Genomic DNA, 23053 nt, shown 5'->3' with positions numbered 1-23053 from the left:
CTTGCTTGAGTCTTTATCATGATGTGACCTTTCACACTTGGCATTCTTCATGAGAATCCTTGCACTTATTACAGAGTTAAGGCCCTTGAAATAGCCAAATATTGGATTTTTTGTTTGTGATGCTCATAGCTCAAAAATATATGGCCAAGAATAATGAATCCTTTTCATAAAATGTTTGTTTAGACTAAACCCCATTAACACTGCAAACATTTGAATTATTGCCCCTTATTTGTGACAAATGTACCAATGGGGCACACCCTGTGTCCTACAGACACATTCTAGTTTAATCTAAATATGGACAATCCAGCAAGAGAACGACTTTCATTTTTGTTAATCAACTTCATTTCTGAAAAGAAATGACTGCCCTTAAAAGACTGTTTTGACTTGATCTCTCCGCAATCTTTTGATTATTGTATGCTAAAACATGTCAAAAAGACCACTCTCTCCAGATGCAAAAGCATCAACACATACAAATAAAGCAAAAACAAAGTATTTGCTATGGTTCATTCTTTCATAGAATTCTGAATTTCCTTGGATTAAGTATATAAAGTGCTATAAGTAATAATCATGCATTCTGTACACAACTGTTGGCTCCACTGAATTCAATATAGGAAACTCGATGATTTTTTTCATGAAAACGGCTATTTAGCGCGTACAATATGAGCGAAATGAAGTCTCCCTTATTTTTATCCAAATGTCTCTTCAGCCCTGTTGAGGCAATCTCCCATAAATTGACCGTCTGAAAATATGGCATGTATGGACAAGTTTTGTTTATTTTGTAGGCGGTGGACATCATGGAGAAGCTGTGAGCAGTTTTGTTGTAAATGAAAGTCCAGTGCATGGTAACTGCCGTGTGAAGCCGGACAATGGTGTAGAACTTGATACACAGTTTGATGTCATGTGTCAGGCCTGGAAGGATGAGGTACGCCATTCTGTCTTCTAAAGTTTTGTAAAATAGTTGTGTATGCAGCAATCTGACTAAAGTACTTGATCTTCTAAATGAAGATCTGATAACGACCCATTCATATACGTCTTCTGTATATTTTGGATTTCCAGTATTGCTATTTTTATTTTAACCAATCAGACGACTTGTTGGAATGTCGAAGAGTAAGAAAAATGTGCAGTCATTCCAGGGTTCGAACCCGTGACCCCTCGCTTACAATGCAAGTGGCCTACCGATTGAGCTAACCGGCTATCTAACACATTACGACATAAGAATTGTAAATATCAAAAGTCAAGTCTACAGGTAGATTTGCAAGATATTGTAAGTTAAGCTCTGATTGGCTAGCGAAAGGGTCGTCAGAACGAGGCTATGAATAGGTCGTTGTCAGATCCTATGCGTAGCGTAATAGGAGATGTACTTTAGTCAGATTGTGTATGCAGTATCTCTCTTATGTTAGAAACAGACTAGTTTACACAGTAGTCACAAAACAATTGATGCAAGGTTCATTGCTGGAACCAGTTCAATCACAGTAATTGCATAATGATAGAGGCAAGCTTCATTGCTGGAACCAGTTCAGTCACAGAAAGTGCATAATGATAGAGGCAAGGTTCATTGCTGGAACCAGTTCAATCACAGTAAGTGCATAATGATAGAGGCAAGATTTCATTGCTGGAACCAGTTCAGTCACAGTAGTTGCATAATGATAGAGGCAAGGTTCATTGCTGGAACCAGTTCAGTCACAGTAGTTGCATAATGATAGAGGCAAGGTTCATTGCTGGAACCAGTTCAGTCACAGTAGTTGCATAATGATAGAGGCAAGGTTCATTGCTGGAACCAGTTCAGTCACAGTAAGTGCATAATGATAGAGGCCAGGTTTCATTGCTGGAACCAGTTCAATCACAGTAGTTGCATAATGATAGAGGCCAGGTTTCATTGCTGGAACCAGTTCAATCACAGTAGTTGCATAATGATAGAGGCAAGGTTTCATTGCTGGAACCAGTTCAATCACAGTAGTTGCATAATGATAGAGGCAAGGTTTCATTGCTGGAACCAGTTCAATCACAGTAGTTGCATAATGATAGAGGCAAGGTTTCATTGCTGGAACCAGTTCAATCACAGTAGTTGCATAATGATAGAGGCAAGGTTTCATTGCTGGAACCAGTTCAGTCACAGTAGTTGCATAATGCTAGAGGCAAGGTTTCATTGCTGGAACCAGTTCAATCACAGTAGGTGCATAATGATAGAGGCAAGGTTTCACGTTAGTTATGTAATGATAGTTACAAGGTTCCTTGCAGGAACTGGTTGGATCAGTAGTTACTTAGCAATAGACGCAAGGATTGTTAAAATTATAACGCGGGTTGGCCGTATATGCCGATTGCGCAATACCCCACCCACCCGTAATGCATTAGAGGTATTTTGAATGCTGCTTTCTTTTAAATAACAAATTCTAAGAGTATAAACGGGACATTGATTTACCTTATATGCTACTGGAAAATACATTTAAAAAATTATAACGTTGTGTCATCTTCCCATTTCGTCGTAATTCTAAAAGAAAGTTGAAATTCTGAATCCCGGAAGTAAACATATAACGCTGTGTGAGAAGCGCGCGGTCGTGTAAATTACAATAGCACGGGGTTTTTAAACATGTGGAAAATAAATAAAAATGTAGTTACGAAGGAGAAAAAATGCAAACAGTTTTACAAAATGGATAAAATAAGATAGAAAATAGTAAGATAATCTATAAAAAAAAATGAGAATAGGGTGATTACGAAAAGGCTGCATTTTTAGCTCACCTGTCACAAAGTGACAAGGGGAGCTTTTGTGATCGCGTGGTGTCCGTCGTCTGTTCGTGCGTGCGTCCGTCCGTAAACTTTTGCTTGTGACCACTCTAGGGGTCACATTTTTAATGGGATCTTTATGAAAGTTGGTCAGAATGTTCATCTTGATGATATCTAGGTCAAGTTCGAAACTGGGTCACGTGCCATCAAAAACTAGGTCAGTAGGTCTAAAAATAGAAAAACCTTGTGACCTCTCTAGAGGCCATATATTTCACAAGATCTTCATGAAAATTGGTCAGAATTTTCAGCTTGATGATATCTAGGTCAGGTTCGAAACTGGGTCACGTGCCATCAAAAACTAGGTCAGTAGGTCTAAAAATAGAAAAACCTTGTGACCTCTCTAGAGGCCATATATTTCACAAGATCTTCATGAAAATTGGTCAGAATGTTCACCTTGATGATATCTAGGTCAAGTTCGAAACTAGGTCATGTGCCTTCAAAAACTAGGTCAGTAGGTCAAATAATAGAAAAACCTTGTGACCTCTCTAAAGGCCATATTTTTCATGGGATCTGTATGAAAGTTGGTCTGAATGTTCACCTTGATGATATCTAGGTCAAGTTCGAAAGTGGGTCACGTGCCTTCAAAAACTAGGTCAGTAGGTCAAATAATAGAAAAACCTTGTGACCTCTCTAGAGGCCATATTTTTCATGGGATCTGCATGAAAGTTTGTCTGAATGTTCATCTTGATGATATCTAGGTCAAGTTCGAAAGTGGGTCACGTGCCATCAAAAACTAGGTCAGTAGGTCAAATAATAGAAAAACCTTGTGACCTCTTTAAAGGCCATATTTTTCATGGGATCTGTATGAAAATTGGTCTGAATGTTCATCTTGATGATATCTAGGTCAAGTTCGAAACAGGGTCATGTGCAGTCAAAAACTAGGTCAGTAGGTCTAAAAATAGAAAAACCTTGTGACCTCTCTAGAGGCCATACTTGTGAATGGATCTCGTTCATGTCGTCTGCTTAATTGATGCAAACTTAAACGGCTTGATAGTTGACCAATGTTACAGTTTGTTATCAATGCAAACAATCTAATTTTGACACGGTGTTGATTGCCTAATTGTCACATGTCTACATGTATTCAAAATTTAACAAAGGGGTTACCCAAACAAGTAAGCTAGCAGACAGTTATTGATTTTTTGTCATAGTTGTCATTGCAAAGGTGTACCTGCAGTTTTAACACTGGTTATCTTGGTTATGGTCAAATTAAAAAACATCCGCAGACTTGTTTGTTTTTTTTTATATTTATTTTTTATGCCCCCGAAGGGAGGCATATAGTTTTTGAACCGTCTGTCGGTCTGTCAGTCTGTCTGTCGGTCTGTCAGTCTGTCCGCAATTTTCATGTCCGGTCCATATCTTTGTCATCGATGGATGGATTTTCAAATAACTTGGCATGAATGTGTACCACAGTAAGACGACGTGTCGCTTGCAAGACCCAGGCCCGTAGCTCAAAGGTCAAGGTCACACTTAGACATTAAAGGATAGTGCATTGATGGGCGTGTCCGGTCCATATCTTTGTCATCGATGGATGGATTTTCAAATAACTTGGCATGAATGTGTACCACAGTAAGACGACTTGTCACGCGCAAGACCCAGGTCCGTAGCTCAGAGGTCAAGGTCACACTTAGACGTTAAAGGATAGTGCATTGATGGGCGTGTCCGGTCCATATCTTTGTCATCGATGGATGGATTTTCAAATAACTTGGCATGAATGTGTACCACAGTAAGACGACGTGTCGCACGCAAGACCTAAGTCCGTAGCTCAAAGGTCAAGGTCACACTTAGACATTAAAGGTCATTTTTCATGATAGTGCATTGATGGGCGTGTCCGGTCCATATCATTGTCATTCATGAATGGATTTTAAAATTACTACGCATGAATGTGTGACACAGTAAGACGACGTGTCGCGCGCAAGACCCAGCTCCGTAGGTCAAAGGTCCTAAACTCTTAACATCGGCCATAACTATTCATTCAAAGTGCCATCAGGGGCATGTGTCATCCTATGGAGACAGCTCTTGTTTTATTTTTTATTTTTTTTGAAAATTTGGGTGCCAAGACCGTACCGCGTTATACCGAATACCGCGGTATATCGAATAGCGTTATAAAGGGTTTCGAGTGTAGTTACAGAACGATAGACCAAAGGTTCTTTACCGGAACCAGTGGGATCACAGTGGAAGACTCAGCAGAAACTATTCATATATAGGTGACTGTTAATGCATTGTATATAACGTAGGCCATTACTATTTAGCATAAAGTATTGATGTATTTTTATTGTTTCAGCGTAAAGTATGGCTGATTGTTTCAGCATATACTATTCATGTATAGTTGATTGTTTTAGCATAAGCCATTGATACATGGTTTAATATTTCAGCATATACTATTAATGTACGGTTGATTGTTTCAGCACGAGTCATTCATATATGATGGATTGTTTGAAAATAAAATATTCATTTCTGGTTGATATTTTCAGCATAAACCATTGATGTATGAGATAAGTTATAAACTAGACAAGTTGGAGGACAGAAAGCTGATATACAGAGGTGTAAATGGTGAATTTCCAATCCGACTTCCGGCTGGGAAAGCACAGAATGATTATAATGGTAATATATTGATGTTGTTACATTCCTATGAGCATGTTTCCATAGGGGGCACTTAGATTTGATCTTGTCCATATGCCTGTCTGTCCGGTCTGTTCTTCGATCCCTCAGTTCTTCCGTCTGACATTTTGTCATGCATATCTCAAAAAGTATTTTACCTAGAGTCATTAAACCTCACAGGATTGTTATTCTGCATGTAAAGTTGTGCACCTTGGGTTTTAATTGGGATTTCACACAGCCAGACTACTGTTATAGCCTTGACTTAGTTAAATATATGCGTACACTTACAGGAGTGGGTGTACCAGTGTCCTATGGGTACACATCTAGTTTCTTTATGGGTTTTTACATCACATTCGCACAAATATGAGCCTTTAGAGCACCTGTCCTGCTTGTAATGGAAGCGGAAGACCCCAGGTGCTCCTACAGGCATTATTTGAGGTACAAGTGGGCACCAGGGTGGAACCATCAACCTTCTGTAGGCTGATTGAGTGAACAAATTTTACACCCAAAGCCAGATACCGAAACAAAAGTGGTGAGGGGCAGTTGGTTTGAAGTCAGCGACCTTTATTGCTCAGCAGTCCCATCTGTATACTGTAAAATCATTTTTAGCCCACCATCATCAGATGGTGGGCTATTAAAATCACTCTGCGTCCGTGGTCCATCCGTCCGTCATTCCGTCCGTCCGTCCGTCCGTCCGTTAACAATTTCTCGTTATCGCATCTCCTCAGAAACTACTGGGGGGATTTTGACCAAACTTTGTCAGAATGATGTATTGGTACCCTAGTTGTGTCCCCCTGAAAATCAGTTTGGTTCAGCAATTTATGAGTGAGTTAAGGCCCTTTGTTTATTTCTATAATTTATATAGATTTATATAGGGAAAAACTTTGAAAACCTTCTTGTCCAAAACCACAGAGCCTAGGGCTTTGATATTTGGTATGTAGCATCATCTAGTGGTCCACTATCAAGAAGATTAAAATTATTTCCCTGGGGTCAAATATGGCCCCGCCCTGGGGGTCACATGGTTTATATAGACTTATATAAGGAAAAACTTTGAATAACCTCTTGTCCAAAACCACAGGGCCTAGGGCTTTGATATTTTGTATGTGACATCATCTAGTGATCTTCAACTAAGATTGTTCAAATTATACCCCTAGGGTCAAATATGGCCCCACCCTGGGGGTCATATGGTTTACATAGACTTATATAGGGAATAACTTTGAAAATCTTCTTGTCCAAAGCACAAAGCCTAGGGCTTTGATACTTGTAATGTAGCATCATCTAGTGGTTCTCTACCAAGTTTGTTCAAATTATCCTCCTAGGGTTAAATATGGCCCCGCCCCGGGGGTCACATGGTTCATATAGACTTATATAGGGAAAAAGCTTTTAAAATGTTCTTGTCAGTAACTACAACATTCAAACTTGGACCACATGTATATTTTTGAGTGGCAAGATGAACCTTGACATGAGTTGACCTTGATTTTGACCTAGTGACCTATTTCACATTTCTGTAGCTACAGCCTTCAAATTTGGACCACATGCATAATTTTGTGCACTGGAAAAAACTTTGACCTTTATTTTGACCTAGTGACCTACTTTCACATTTTTGAAGGTACAGGCATCAAATTTGGACCATATGCATAGTTTCGTGTTTCAAAATGAAATTTGACATTGATTTTGACCTAGTGACCTACTTTCACATTTCTCAAACTACAGCCTTCAAATGTGGACTACATGCATAGTTTGTGTACCGAAAAAAACTTTGACCTTGACATTGACCTAGTGACCTACTTTCACATTTTTGAAGGTACAGGCTTCAAATTTGGACCACATGCATAGTTTTTATTCTGAAATAAAATTTGACCTTGATTTTGACCTAGTGACCTACTTTTACATTTCTCAAGCTACAGCCTTCAAATTTGAACCACTTGCATAGTTTTGTGTACTGAAATGACCTTTGACCTTTACATTGACCTAGTGACCTACTTTCATATTTTTAAGGTACAGGCTTCAAATTTGGACCACATGCATAGTTTTGTATTCCGAAATAAAATTTGACCTTGATTTTGACCTAGTGACCTACTTTTACATTTCTCAAGCTACAGCCTTCAAATTTGGACCACATGCATAGTTTTGTGTACCGAAACAAACTTTGACCTTTACACTGACCTAGTGACCTACTTTCACATTTTTGAAGGTACTGGCTTCAAATTTTGACCACATGCATAGTTTTGTATTCCGAAGTAAAATTTGACCTTTACACTGACCTAGTGACCTACTTTCACATTTTTGAAGGTACTGGCTTCAAATTTGAACCACTTGCATAGTTTTGTGTACTGAAATGACCTTTGACCTTTACATTGACCTTGTGACCTACTTTCATATTTTTAAGGTACAGGCTTCAAATTTGGACCACATGCATAGTTTTGTATTCCGAAATAAAATTTGACCTTGATTTTGACCTAGTGCCCTACTTTTACATTTCTCAAGCTACAGCCTTCAAATTTGGACCACATGCATAGTTTTGTGTACCGAAACAAACTTTGACCTTTACACTGACCTAGTGACCTACTTTCACATTTTTGAAGGTACTGGCTTCAAATTTTGACCACATGCATAGTTTTGTATTCCGAAGTAAAATTTGACCTGGATTTTGACCTAGTGACCTACTTTTACATTTCTCAAGCTACAGCCTTCAAATTTGGACCACTTGCATAGTTTTGTGTACCGAAATGAACTTTGACCTTAAGAATGACCTAGTGACCTACTTTCACATTTCTGTAGCTACAGGCTTCAAATTTAGGACCACATGCATTGTTTTGTGTAACGAAACAAACTTTGACCTTGACATTGACCTAGTGACCTACTTTCACATTTTTGAAGGTACAGGCTTCAAATTTGGACCACATGCATAGATTTGTGTTGTGTACGGAAATGAAATTTGACCTTGAGCTAGCCAGTAAGTCTTGAAATTTTGAACACTCAAAAATGGCACATTGGTGGGCGCCAAGATCACTCTGTGATCTCTTGTATTTCGTTGGCATGAAATTTCGTGGTTTTTTTCAAAATGGCAATTTCATGCGGAAATGAATTCGTGGATTTCAACTTTTGAACATAAAATGAATGGGAATTTTACTTGTTCGTTAGGATTAAATTTAGTGGATTGACTCGACCACAAAATCCACGAAAATTAGTCCCCCACGAATATTTATGATTTTACAGTATTTTATTATGCTGCATTACAGTCACAATGGTGAGAATGTATGAAAAAATAGTTGTCTATCCAACTGATTATTCGATAGTCAGAGGGTGAGAAAAAATGTGCTGTCAAGCTGGGATTTAAGTCTGGAATCTGGAAATACACATTTTCTACCTGAAGTGTTAATAAAGTCCAAAAACGATTTTTTGTGCATTTTGGTTTGTGTTGTAATTGTTGTCTGAAATGTTCTGTGAATGCAACTGAATACTGTGCCATGTTGGGGCAGAATTAAAGGGAGACAACCAGTACTGTTCACATGCATATTCATATTTATTTCCCTTATATGTAAAGCGTATAACTATTACAGCAGTAGGAGAACTAATCCCAAACTTGAATAGCTTTATTTAACCAGTAAGATAGGACAATATTATGTTATCTGCAAGCTGTCAAATATGTACAGTCTTTAATATGGGATTTTAAGTATTTGTTAAGAATTCACTAAAATTTTATTTCATCTTGTGTAAATTTATTTTTGATATGTAAGGTACACAACATAAAGATAAGATATTATATTAGAAACTAGATTTAAACAGAACCACCTGACATGGTTTTATATGTTTTATAGATCGCTTGATGCTATTACAAAGCTTACATGTCAGAAAAAATCTTCTGCCAGAATGATCAGCTCCTTGATTCCTTTATATTTTTATAATGAACTGCTCTAATTGCCAATTAGTCAATATTTTTTTGCTTTGTATTAAAATACGTTCTACCATATGGGGACATTTTCAGGGCACTTTTGATAACCATTTTCGTAATTTATGACTATATTCTGAAGGAGGTATAAAGCAACAGAAATTGGTATATTTTATGATGGATTGGTGCAGACAGTGTATAATGTCCCTGCAGGTCATTTACTGCCCATTTATATGCAGAGGGGAGTCTTAAGATACAAACAAATAAAAGTGAAGACCATAGTGCATTGTTAGCACAATGATTTAGCAGTCTGCTTTATTTATTGTTAGAGACAATGCTTCTGCGTGTGTCTATATGATGATGTCTAGTGAGGCCCTCCTAGGTGTAGTCAGGTTATCTCCCTATATGCTGATATCTGGTGAGGCCCTCCTAGGTGTAGTCAGGTTACCTCCCTATATGCTGATATCTGGTGAGGCCCTCCTAGGTGTAGTCAAGTTTACCTCCCTAAATGCTGATATCCGGTGAGGCCGTCCTAGGTGTAGTCAGCTTACCTCCCTACATGCTGATATCTGGTGAGGCCCTCCTAGGTGTTGTCAGGTTATCTCCCTATATGCTGATATCTAGTGAGGCCCTCCTAGGTGTAGTCAGGTTACCTCCCTATATGCTGATATCTGGTTAGGCCCTCCTAGGTGTAGTCAAGTTTACCTCCCTATATGCTGATAATTGGTGAGGCCCTCCTAGGTGTAGTCAAGTTACCTCCCTATATGCTGATATCTGGTGAGGCCCGCCTAGGTGTAGTCAGCTTACCTCCCTACATGCTGATATTTGGTGAGTCCCTCCTAGGTGTAGTCAAGTTTACCTCCCTATATGCTGATAATTGGTGAGGCCCTCCTAGGTGTAGTCAGCTTACCTCCCTATATGCTGTTATCTAGTGAGGCCCTCCTAGGTGTAGTCAAGTTTACCTCCCTATATGCTGATATCTGGTGAGGCCTGCCTAGGTGTAGTCAGCTTACCTCCCTATATGCTGATATGTAGTGAGGCCCTCCTGAGTACAGCAGTCTGCCTTCCTACAATGGGTGGCATATTGTTCTTTGCTTTTCAGACTGCAACACATATATTACTAATTAAATAATTAGATTTTTCCTCCAAGGTAATATAGAGTACTTTTTTTAACTGCTAGTGTTCTTTTCAGTAGCAAAACTGCTTTTAATATTATTTAGTAAAACTTGTTTTGCTAGGTATATCTTGTATAAGCAGATGCTAGCTGTAGACCTATAAGCTTTACTATTAGGTGTATAGAATTTAGAAACTGTTTAACTCTGCCATGCAGGTCAACACACTCCAAGATTATAAGAGCGATTGGAGACCAGTCTCAAAATTCAAGCATCTGATTGGTTGTTTTTGAGTACAGATTTGAAATTGACCAATGGTAATACTGCATTCTGAGACTGGTCTACATTTTATTACCTTAGACACATACTTAATTTAATCCTCTATTTGACTGTTGGTTGGTATCTAGTTTGATTTTGATCAAACTTTCAAATAACAACTGGTGTACTCTTCCAAACATAAAATTTAAGTCATAGGTCAATAGCAAGAATAGGTTTTGTAGCAGCCAGAGTAGCTCCTCAAAGAAGTGCTTGTTTGGCAAAGTAATAGCTGTTATCTTTAACAATAAAGAAATATATGCTGTGACAGTTTTATTGACTTAAAAAATGGAGCAAAGAAAGCTAGCTTACTAGCATTCAGAAATACAAAGAAGTATATTTTTTATAATTTTATATACCTGTGTTCACCTGAAAGATCACGTAGTTTAACAAAAGATTTATTTTAAGGCTTAATAGCATTACGTTACAAAAAAACAAACTTGAATGCTCAAAAACATTTTGTGAAATAAATAGGAAACTGATCGCAGGTACTTATAGTGAGATATATATGCAAACCTATTTATGCGATAAATTGGACTTTGTGAAACGAGAGATGTTAACAATCGCTAATCCAGTTTTAAAGTATCGTTCGTAAATAATGACATGTAAATTTTATGGAAATTCGCTTTATAGGGTTTGTATGTATTGATTGTACAATTTGAGTGATTTTATTTTGGAATGCTGGAGTGAAATTTTGTCGAAACTGTAATCCTGTCACGGCATGCATAAAGGCAAATTATTGAAAAAGAAAGAAGGCTTTGTGAAATCTGTTACTAGTGAAATTTGTCTTATTAATGCTGCATTTGTTGTAAATTGGTATGAAATGAATTTCATGAGAATTTAATGATTTTGAATGGTAAAACAAATTGGCATAGCAGGCGTAGATTTAATAGATTGTATGTATCTGATCGAGAAACTGAATCGCCATTTACGGTTAATTGTGAAGGGTAGATTATTTTTATAGATTATCAAATGAAACTGAAAACTCCTTCAAGTAAAATCGTGTTTGAATATTTTTCAGCTTTTAGCACAAAATGGGCTTTTGTTTCTAGTGTCTGTAAAGTTTTTATGAAACAAACTAAAGTATATTGAGAAGTTTTTTGGTTAATTGTTTGCATCGCTGCTTGCATACTGTATACAATATTAACTTAAAACCTTTCCTTAATTTCAAAAAGCGGTAATGAAAATATAAATGGTTTCGATATATATTTTTAATTAGGAAATGCTATGTGTAGAATAAGAAAACAACACGACAGAAAATATGTAATAGATAGTTTTAAAGAATTAAAAACTTGACACATTTTCCCCATTTTGTTGTAAGAAAAGTGAGAAAATGAAATAAATGTCAAAATACACCCGTGAAAAGCTGCTCTCTTGAACCTTGGTGACTGGAGCATCCAGGCTCACACAGGTAATTTATTTTGTTGATTCCCAGCTGTTTTCTTCTGTTTTGCATTGCTCCAAACTCTGAATAACATATAAGATTAAGTTGGTTCCCGGCTGTTTTCTGCTATGTTTTGCATTGCTCAAAATCCTGAATAAATTAAGAATTTTGCTCATCTTCTTACAGCAAACAGTATCTCCTTGTACATGTATATATTATTTACACCCTTTTTGGGTGGTTTCTAACTGTATGATATGGGATATGTAATTCTTACAGAATGTCATGAAATAGACGCTAATTAGATGTTAATCTTCTATTCCTGCTTAAATATGCAAGTTAAGATTGGATTCGGCAACCATGCTATCAGTTTCATATTAACAAGCTTACAGGTCTAAATTTTCTTCTATACTATTTAGTATTATGTTGTACATTAACTTGAATATTCTTATAGGAGTCAAATAGCACTGAAAAAAAACAAACACGTAATTTGTTCAATGAGATGTAAGGTATTATGTGCTGATTGTGGGAAAATTTGTTACTGGTTTGAAGTTACAATATTGAAGTGACATTTCATAAATTTGTATTGGCATCAGAGCAGGTACATTTAGGTTTTGGAGAGAAAAAATATTCTTACAGGTAAAATGTTGATTTGGTAAGGTAGTCAATAAGTTCATATAAAATATTTCAACAGTATTTCATTATCTAAACATAAACTGTTGCTTGATTTAACCCTTATCATGCTGGACACGACTGATTCTGCCTTTGCGACCAGTGTAGATCTTGTCATCCTGCACATATGTGCTGTCTGATCAAGATCTGCACTGTTTGCCATTTTGGTAAGCACCCCTTTTAACAGTTAATGGTACTGTCCAAATTGAAAGATTGACAAGTTCATTATAGAAATTTATCAGGGTAAGGGTTAAATATAATTTCTTGCTTGCTGTGAAGATTCCCCACATGAATTAGGTAAAAAAATAATGACTACAGATGTAAATGGCAGCTTCCCCACATGAATTAGGTGGAGGGATAATGACTACAAATGTAAATGACGGCTTTCCAACATGAATTAGGTGGAGTGATAATGACTATAAACATAAATGACAGCTTCCCTACATGAATTAGGTGAAAGGATAATGACTGCAGATGTAAATGACAGCTTTCCCACAATGAATTAGGTGGAGGGGTAATGGCTGTGGAAATAAACAAGTTTCCCCGCATGAATTAGGTGTGTGTGTGGGGTAAAGACTTTAGACATAAATGACAGCTTCCCCACACGATATAGGTGGAGGTGCAATGACTATAGATGTGGAGGATGACTGCCTTGCATGAATCCGAGGTGCTGGGATAATGTTTGTAAATGTAAATGACAGCTTCCCCACATGAATTAGGTACTGTAGATGTAAACGTCAGCTTCCCAACATGAATTAGGTGGAAGGGCAATGACTGTAAATTTGAATGACGGCAGCCCTACATGAAGCAGAGGAGGAAGGATAATGACTGTAATGTATTTCCTTTTGTGAAATTATCTAGTTAGCAGTTATTACGCAAGACAAATTAGTGAGTCTTATGACATGAAATTTTTACGTTTTTGGGCATGCTAAATATCTGTAATTCCATATTCCCAACTTTTCCACCTGCGGTAATATCCACATATCAGTGTCTGCCTGAATATCAAGGTAGCTGCATCATGCTTTATAAATAAAATGCGTTTGTTGTGTTCTTAAAATTTTCAGGAAAATTCATTAGAACATTTTCTCTGTGTCACAATTTTTGCTCTTTCATGTCTATGAAGCTGCTTTTATGGATACTTAATTTAGTTTTTTTATATGTAACATTATTTGAATAACTTCACTGTGTGGTTGAAGATTTGTTATTTATTCAGTCACTTTTAATCAGTATCGTAGCTGTAACAGATGATAGCACTCTTGACAGGGATTTAGAACGATTTGAATATATGAATTTTAATTCCAAGTTTTTCTGTCTGAAATGTTGAACGACCTAAAAATTGAAGACCCTCGTATTTACTTGTCTAATGAAGCTTCTCGCAAATTTATACAGTGGTGTTTTCTTGGGAATTCTCTTGTTTGAGTGGCTGTCGACTAGCAGCAGTGGTGAGCGTTTATGGAATTATGCGAGAATTGGCAACTTGGGGAAATAATTTGATGACGAAAAATGTGAAAGCAGAATTATTCCCAGGAGGGCTTAGCGGACAATTGCCTATTAATAAAGACTGGGTTAAAGCGTATGATTGAAGTATATCATGGATGTGAAGATTATGGCTCACATAAGGAGGTGCGGCACAAGTAGCCCTGTACAAGGAGGCCATTACAAGGTGACAGCACACTAGGAGGCCTGGCTCGGGGAAGCCTGCTGTAGAGTTTGTATGATAAATATGGGAAGATGACTGAGTTGTTAGAGGGCAAAGAGCATTCTCTTGTAGATTGTTACAGAAATGTTCTTCTTTGCTCAAGCTTCCAGGGCAGTGAAACTGGCTGTATGTTCCTTCCTAACACATTTTGCCTCCTACGTACAGTCTGCTATTTCTGTAAGGTATTGATAAAATATTTTATTTTTAGTACACTTTTAAACCTATCTTTAGTCACTATTGTTGTTGTGCCATGGTTCTCAGACAATAGTCTTGTGAAAAGGGATAAAGTTGTCATTAAAATTTTAGTGACTGACAGTTTTTTCACCAGATATATGCCCATTTTGAGTAAAATCCAAGAATTTTAAGATAAAGGGTGAAAAATGCCTAAATTCATTCGTAAGTTCTAAAAATAATCTGATTTCATACAGAGAAAAATAACAAATTACTGGTAACAGTTTAAATAATCTATCACTGTATGTGTAAAGATGTTCCTTCAGAGTTATTGAGCCAAGACGTTGTCAATATAAGATGAAAGTCTGTAATTGATTGGTGGTTGTGAAATGACCGCTTATTCAGAGAGAGCAAAATATGGAGAACGTATATCTTTAAAGTGGAGGCTTACAGTCGGTAAATGTCTTATGTCTTTTGTACTTTCAAGAATCAGTCGGAATATAGCTGGACATTTGATTAGGGTTTACTCCCAGGAAGGTACTTGACTGGTTTTGGGTTTGACACTAGGAATGATGTATGAGACAAATCAGCTTAGAACCAGTCTACAATCCCAGAATTCCCTGTGATTGAGGAGAGACTTACTGCGGAATTGTCAATGCTGATTCATTTATCTGTTATTGTTTGTCGTCACGACAATCAGACTTGTCAGTGAAGGAATTTTAGATCATTTCTGTACTATGCCTATTTTTTTTTTTTCTTAAAAAAAAATAAGACATATAATAAGTCTTTGTCTTTCTGCAAAACTGTAGAAGAAGGTTATTGTATTACACGCATCAAGGGAAATGAAATGTTTGTTTTAGTGTATTTGGTGTGTTGTGGGTGTATTTTAAACCGTTTGTTAAAATTGTTTTACTTTTACTCATAGTTTAAACATTTAGTGATTTTCTTACGACAGTTAGTTTGCTTATAAATTTGGATGAAACAAGGTCTAGCCATCGTAGTTTGAAACAGTTATAGTCACTGTTCCCTATGTATACATATAACATACATGTAGTTTATACTATTCTACATTTAAAAAATATGTAGTTTATACTATTCTACATTTAAAATCCATGTAGTTTATACTATTCTACATTTAAAAATCCATGTAGTTTATACTATTCTACATTTAAAAATCCATGTAGTTTATAGTATGCTACATTTAAGATACATGTAGTTTATACTGTTCTACATTTAAAATACATAGTTTATACTATTCTACATTTTAAATACATGTAGTTTATACTATTATACATTTAAAATGCATGTAGTTTATAGTATTCTACATTTAAGATATGTGTAGTTTATACTATTCTACATTTAAAATACATGTAGTTTATACTATTCTACATTTAAAATACATGTAGTTTATACTATTCTACATTAAAAATACATGTAGTTTATACTATTCTACATTTAAAATTCATGTAGTTTATACTATTCTACATTTAAAATACATGTGGTTAATTACTATTGTGCATTTAACCTTTTGCCTGCTGGCGGCAAGTGATCATGGTCTGCACTGTTCGCTGTTCAGTCAGTAAATTTTCAGTGAATAGTAAAAAGTAAAAAATGGTACTACCCAGATTGAATGATGAACCATTCCATTTTAGAATTAGCAGGTTAAAGTTAGGTGTATTTTGTACTTTATACATTTATTCTCTCTTTTCTCTCTCCCTCTCCCTCTCCCTCTCCATGTCTGAGACATAGGAAAGAGTATCAAGTCTACAAACACATGAATTATTGACTAAAAGCATTGGACAGTGTTAAATGTAACCCTGACCAGATCACATCTGCTGGAATATTTACATGAAGTAGAAACCCATTTACAATGAAATAGAGATTAAGTCCATATTTGTGTTCAATTAAAGCCATGTCCTGGTTTCCATGGTGACTGGAGGATAAACAATGTTTTATCAGCACTGTTTTTTCTGCTCCATTGATTGCGCTGCTGTCAATAATTTGTTAATAGCATCGGTTGCAATCGTTAAGCAGTCTGACAGGTTTAATTGAATCTGTCATACTTGGAGAAGCCTATAGAGATAAGAACATTTCTTTTCTTGTTTGTCGCATAAAACCACCCTGATATAACACGCAGTATGAAGGAATGATGGAAACCGGGAATATGGATTGCTGCCAGTTGCCCATTCTCTTACTTCTTCACAAGCTTGTTCAAATATTTTCCTCGTGCTGTATGGTAAAGGGAGAGTTGCAGAGTTTTTCCCCTTGAAACTTCACAAATAATGGCTACTTTTAGAAAAAATATATAATCGTACAAAAGAAGGTACTGTGTGCTTCGAATGGATTAAACTGGGAATACTGCAAAATCATTTAAATTTGAAATTTCTTGGTTTTAGCCAAATTGGCTATTTCTATGAATTCATAGATTTCAAGTTTTTGAGATTAAATGTATATGAATTTTACTTGTTATTTTGGACTGAATTTGGCAATGAAAGCCAGGAAAAATACTCCCGCACAAATATTTAAGAAATAATAAGTATCAAAATTAGGTTTATCGTAGAATAAGCCGAGTTTGGAGTTCTTATGCGTATGACAATATCTCGAAGGCTGATGGCCTGAGTGATATATTTCTGTGCATAAGAACAACAAACGAGGGTTATTCTACGATATGCCTTATTTCAAACAACGTTAGACGAGAATCAGAGGAGTATTTTCATCAAACGTAAATTACAACTGTGAGCTACCCCCCAGCATTTAACCAAAACACAGTGCGCGCACAGCACAGTTCAAGGTCGGTTTATTGCAGAATAACCCGAGATAGATTTTGCTCTAAAAGTATGTAGGTTATTAGGTGGTTGTGTTAGAATAATAATTTTACAGTTCTTTTATCTTGATACTTGTTGTTTCTGTCTGAGAAAAAGTCCTGCACATGGCATTTGCTCTACAACCTCCTGAAATATGTTCTTCATTTGTGTTATAATAGCTGTTAGTTTGAAATACTCTTTTTAAGTCATATTGTACATTTTTAAAACTCTCGGGATGACTGATTTTCTTCTCGTAATTTAAATTATGCAATTGTTTGATGGAAAAAACACCTACCATGAACTTGCCCTATTTTTAGCTCACCTGTCACAAAGTGACAAAGTGAGCTTTTGTGATCACGCGGTGTCCGTCATCCGTCCGCAGTCCGTGCGTGCGTCCGTCCGTCCGTAAACTTTTGCTTGTGACCGCTCTAGAGGTCACATTTTTCATGGGATCTTTATGAAAGTTGGTCAGAATGTTCATCTTGATGATATCTAGGTCAAGAATGAAACTGGGTCATGTACGGTCAAAAACAAGGTCAGTAGGTCTAAAAATAGAAAAATCTTGTGACCTCTCTAGAGGCCATATTTTTCATGGGAGCTGTATGAAAATTGGTCTGAATGTTCAACTTGATGATATCTAGGTCAAGTTTGAAACAGGGTCATATGCGATCAAAGACTAGGTCAGTAGGTCTTAAAATAGAAAAACCTTGTGACCTCTCTAGAGGCCATACTTATGAATGGATCTCCATAAAAATTGGTCAGAATGTTCACCTTGATGATATCTAGGTCAAGTTCGAAACTGGGTCTTGTGCCTTCAAAAACTAGGTCAGTAGGTCAAATAATAGAAAAACCTTGTGACCTCTCTAAAGGCCATATTTTTCATGGGATCTGTATGAAATTTGGTCTGAATGTTCATCTTGATGATATCTAGGTCAAGTTCGAAACTGGGTCACGTGCGGTCAAAAACTAGGTCAGTAGGTCTAAAAATAGAAAAAGCTTGTGACCTCTCTAGAGGCCATATATTTTATGAGATCTTCATGAAAATTGGTCAGAATGTTCACCTTGATGATATCTAGGTCAAGTCCGAAAGTGGGTCACGTGCCGTCGAAAACTAGGTCAGTAGGTCAAATAATAGAAAAACCTTGTGACCTCTCTAGAGGCTAAATTTTCATGGGATCTGTATGAAAGTTGGTCTGAATGTTCATCTTGATGATATCTAGGTCAAGTTTGAAAGTGTGTCATGTTCCGTCAAAAACTAGGTCATTATGTCAAATAATAGAAAAACCTTGTGACCTCTCTAAAGGCCATATTTTTCAAGGGATCTGTATGAAAATTGGTCTGAATGTTCATCTTGTGATATTAGGTAAATTTCGAAACAGGTCATGTAGGGTCAAAAATGGGTCAGTGGGTTAAAAATGAAAAACCTTGTGACCTCTAGAGGCCATATTTTGAAGGATCTTCAAAAAAAAAGGTCAGAATTTTCATTTTAATGATATCTGGTAAAGTTTAAACTGGGCCCCACGTGCCATAAAAAACTGGTCAGTAGGTCAATAATAAAAAGCCCTTGTGACACTTAGAGGCCATACTTTTCAGGGATCGGTATGAAAGTTGGTCGGAAGTTTTTTTGATGAATCTGGGTCAAGTTTTAAAACGGGGTCAACTGTGATCAAAAACGGTCGTAGGTTAAAATTTTTAAAACTTTTGCCTTTTAAAGGGGCCCAATTTTTTTCAATGGTTTCATGAAATTGATCTAAATTTTTCCCCTTTGTGATATTAGGTAAAGTTCAAAACAGAGCCCTTTTCCCCTAAAAAAACTAGGTCAGTAGGTAAATAATAGAAAACCTTGTGCCCTCTTTTGAGGAATATTTTTAAAATGGATTTTTTAAAAAAATTTGGTCAAAATTTTATCTTGATAATATTTTAAGTAGGTTAAAAAACTGGGTCACATGAGCTCAAAAACTAGGTCACATGTCAAATAATAGAAAAAACGACATCTACTAAAAAATGGGCCCAGTGGGAGAGGTGAGCGTTTCGGGGCCATATGGCCTCTTGTTTTTTTTTAAAGGATAGGACTATGGGAAAAAGTTAATTTTGAAAAATAATTTTTAAAAGGCGAAAATAATTTCAGAAATTGTTACTAAATAGTGCTTATTCTTTAAAATGTATGTGTGGGTTTTTCCCACTTTGTGAAATAAAAGCAGACTGAAGGGGTTTTGCCCCGGATGATTTTGGGTCTACCCCTAGCAAAGTAGAATGGAAGTGGAAAGGGGAGGTAAGTTTCCCCTGCATACTGAGTTTTACTTTTCAATGGCAGGGGGGGACCTAAATTAGGGCAAAAAAAATTGAATAAGGAATAATTACTCTCAAAAATCTGACAAAGATTGAAAATTTTAGGAAAAAAACAGTTTAAAAGATTTTCAGCATCGACAAAAAAAAATTAAGATTGCACTGATTAAATGCTGTAACTTTTAGGTATTATTCATGAACTGATAAAATCGTATGACATCACTAGTCCCAGTCTACATGTCATAATTGTACTGAAACAAGCGTAAATTTCCTCAATGTTGCAACAATTTTCAAAATTCTTTCACAGACAGTCATGTTTTTAACAAAAATTTCCTTTCAGTATTGAATATTTACCATATTAACAGTGATGAGTAGAGATTATTTTGTGTTAAAATTTGATTTTGGCTTCAGCACTAGCATGTTCATGATGACTTTAATCCAGAGTTACATGTTCATTTTGAAACATTTTGTCTTGCTATATAATACAACCCTCCTTAATGTGAAGTTCATCTAAAAATGATTACAATCTCTTCAGCCTGATTTTATTTACATCGCCATGGCAACCTATTTGTTTTGCTGGAATTACTTGTTCTGGCAATTTATCCATATGCCTTTTTGATCATGCATGTTTTTTCTGTAAAGAAAAAATAAAAAAATGTCCTTCAATCATATTTTAAAGACAACCCGGTTAAAAATTTTGTTATATCAATTTGGCCTTGTCTTGGTGATATTTCCTGCCCAAAGATCACCATGCTTGATAGTGGATGTAAATTGATAAAGAGGCAAGGAAATTGATTTGTCTGTCCGAAGAAAAACTTAACTATAGATGGTTAAAAATTGCTCAAAATCCTCTTGAATTTGCATGATTAATCCCGGGATTGAATTTTTGAGTTTGCAGAAGTAAAGAAACCAAAATATGATACTAATTTAGCTCTCTTGTGTAAGAGATTACACCAGAAAATTGCAAATAACTGAATAAAAAGAATCGGGATGTAAATACAGTTAAACAGCTTGAAACCTTGGATAACGCAAGCCTCGATGTGGTCGACCCCGTGGGATCTTGGGGGATCTGTGTTGTACTGTAGTATTAAAGATAATGATATTCAGATTTTCTTTTTTTTTTTTCAAACAAAAATGGAGGGGGAAAAAAAAAAAACCCCCCCCCCCCCCCCCAAAAAACCCCAAACCTGCATACGCAAGAACCATGTCCCTAGGTCTAAGGTAAAGCTCACAGGGGCCAAAGGTCAGACACAAGAATGACTTTGTTCGGAACATTTCTTCATGCGTAAAGGGATTTTGATGTAACTTGGCACAAATGTTCACCTCATGAAAAAGAGTGTAATGCAGAAAAACCGTTCCCTAGGTCAAGTCAATGTCAACTTAGGGTCAAAGCAATCAAAAATGACAACTTTGCCAGAGCTTTTCTTCTTCAAGCATGGGGGGTTTTTTGAGAAACTTGGCCAAATGTTACCCCCATGAACAGAGTGTCTGTGCAAGAACCAGATCCCTAAGGTAAAGGTCAACTTAGGGGTTAAGGGTCAAATATAAGAAAAATTTTTCTTGTAGGGCCCTTTTTAGTGGGTTGATGAATGCTTCTACCTATAGTCACCAGATCCATCGTTTTTAACAATAGCTCTTGTTTTCGTATTGTTGAAGCTACTGTGATGATATTTGAATCATATGTGCAGATCTGTAACAAAATCTTCTTTTAACAAGCTCTCAACGGGCGTATTTTGTGACTACGGCAGTCCCGTGTTTGACTGTAATATTCATTCAATTGACAAGGCTGTTGAACAGTCAAACATTGCTGTCCTCCGACAGCTCTGGTTTTTGTTCTTTTGTGCCTCTTTTGTTTTTTTTTATAGCAAGTTGGTTGACCTATATCTGAAGCAGACTTTATTCTCTCACAATTTTGAGTAAAGTCTTGATTGATAGAAATTGTTGTGGAAATCTGAAATCCAATTTGTAAGGGAGACTAATTTATTACATAAGATTGATGTACATCTTTTGATGATTTAACCTTTTAAAACAGCACTGAGACCTTTCTTTCTACCTGTCATCATTTCATTGTGAGATATAATTATGAAGTTTGGTTTTATATTGTATCAGATTTTTTCATGAGAAACCACTAGATACAAAGGCAGTCACTGGGGGCCCCCAAAATTCATCCTGTACTAAAAAAAGGCAGTCACTCGGGCCCCAAATTTCCTCTACTAGTACAAAGGCAGTCCCCGGGGGCCCCCAAATTCACCTCTCTATACAAAGGCAGTCACTGGGGGGCCCAAAAATTTTCTCCTCTATGTAAAATGGCAGTCACTGGGGGCCCCAAATTCACCCCTGTCAGTACAAGGCAGTCACTCGGGGCCCCCCAAATTTCATCCTCTTCTGACAAAGGCAGTCACGGGGGCCCCGAATTCCCCTGATAGTACAAAGGCAGTCACTCGGGCCCCGAATTCACCCTCTTCTAGACAAAGGCAGTCACTGGGGCCCCCAAATTTACTAGTCAAAGGCAGTCCTCGGGGCCCCCAATTTTCATCCTGTCCTGTACAAAGGCAGTCATTTGGGGCCCAAATTATTGTATAGTAAAAAGGCAGTCATCGGGCCCAAATTCACCTGTATGACAAAGGCATCACCGGGGCCCCCCAAATTCACCCTGTACTAGTAAAAAAGGCAGTCATGGGGGGCCCAAATTCACCCTTTACTAGTACAAGGGCACCCTGGGGCCCCCAAATTCATCCTCTTTGTCAAAAGGCAGCATCGGGGCCCAAATTTCATCCTTTCTAGTAAAAAGGCAGTCATGGGGGCCCCAAATTCACCCTTTCTATACAAAGGGCATCACTGGGGCCCAAATTCTCATGTCTAGACAAAGCATTTTTGGGGCCCAAAAAATTTTCTCCTTACAGTAAAAAGGCAGTCACTGGGGGGCCCAAATTCACCCTTATAGTAAAAAGGGCAGTCACTCGGGGCCCAAAAATTGATCCGTACTAGTACAAAGGCTTTCATCGGGGCCCAAATTCATCCGTACTAGTACAAAGGCAGTCATCGGGGCCCCCAAAATTTCCCTTATAGTACAAAGGCAGTCCTCGGGCCCCCCCAAAATTAAATCCTCTATTAAAAAGGCAGTCACCGGGGCCCCAAATTTCCTTTTTAGTAAAAAAGGCAGTACCCCGGGGGGGCCCCAAAATTTTCGTTCTTCTAGAAAAAAAGGCAGTCATTTGGGGGCCCCAAATTCGTCCTTTTTCTAGTAAAAGGGGCGTCACCGGGGCCCAAATTCGTCCTCTTTAGTACAAAGGAGTCACTGGGGGCCCCCAAATTCGCCCTTACTAGAAAAAAAGGCAGTCC

The 23053-nt window shown here is 37.1% G+C and overlaps 1 protein-coding gene across 1 annotated transcript in view; it reads left to right on the top strand.

The window, feature by feature from the left end:
• The window catches only part of LOC123531250 (polycystin-1-like), a 243770-nt gene that overhangs the window by 207566 nt on the left and 13151 nt on the right, over positions 1–23053 (top strand). The window contains exons 31-32 of the mRNA XM_053518239.1: positions 783–922; positions 5253–5382. Of these exons, the coding sequence (XP_053374214.1) occupies positions 783–922; positions 5253–5382 (270 nt within the window). The remainder of the gene's footprint in view (positions 1–782; positions 923–5252; positions 5383–23053) is intronic.

Source organism: Mercenaria mercenaria, chromosome 11 (assembly GCF_021730395.1).
Source record: "Mercenaria mercenaria strain notata chromosome 11, MADL_Memer_1, whole genome shotgun sequence".
NCBI classification, from domain to species: domain Eukaryota; kingdom Metazoa; phylum Mollusca; class Bivalvia; order Venerida; family Veneridae; genus Mercenaria; species Mercenaria mercenaria.
Note: the sequence above shows the minus strand (reverse complement) of the source record. Positions and strands in the feature narration are given on the sequence as shown.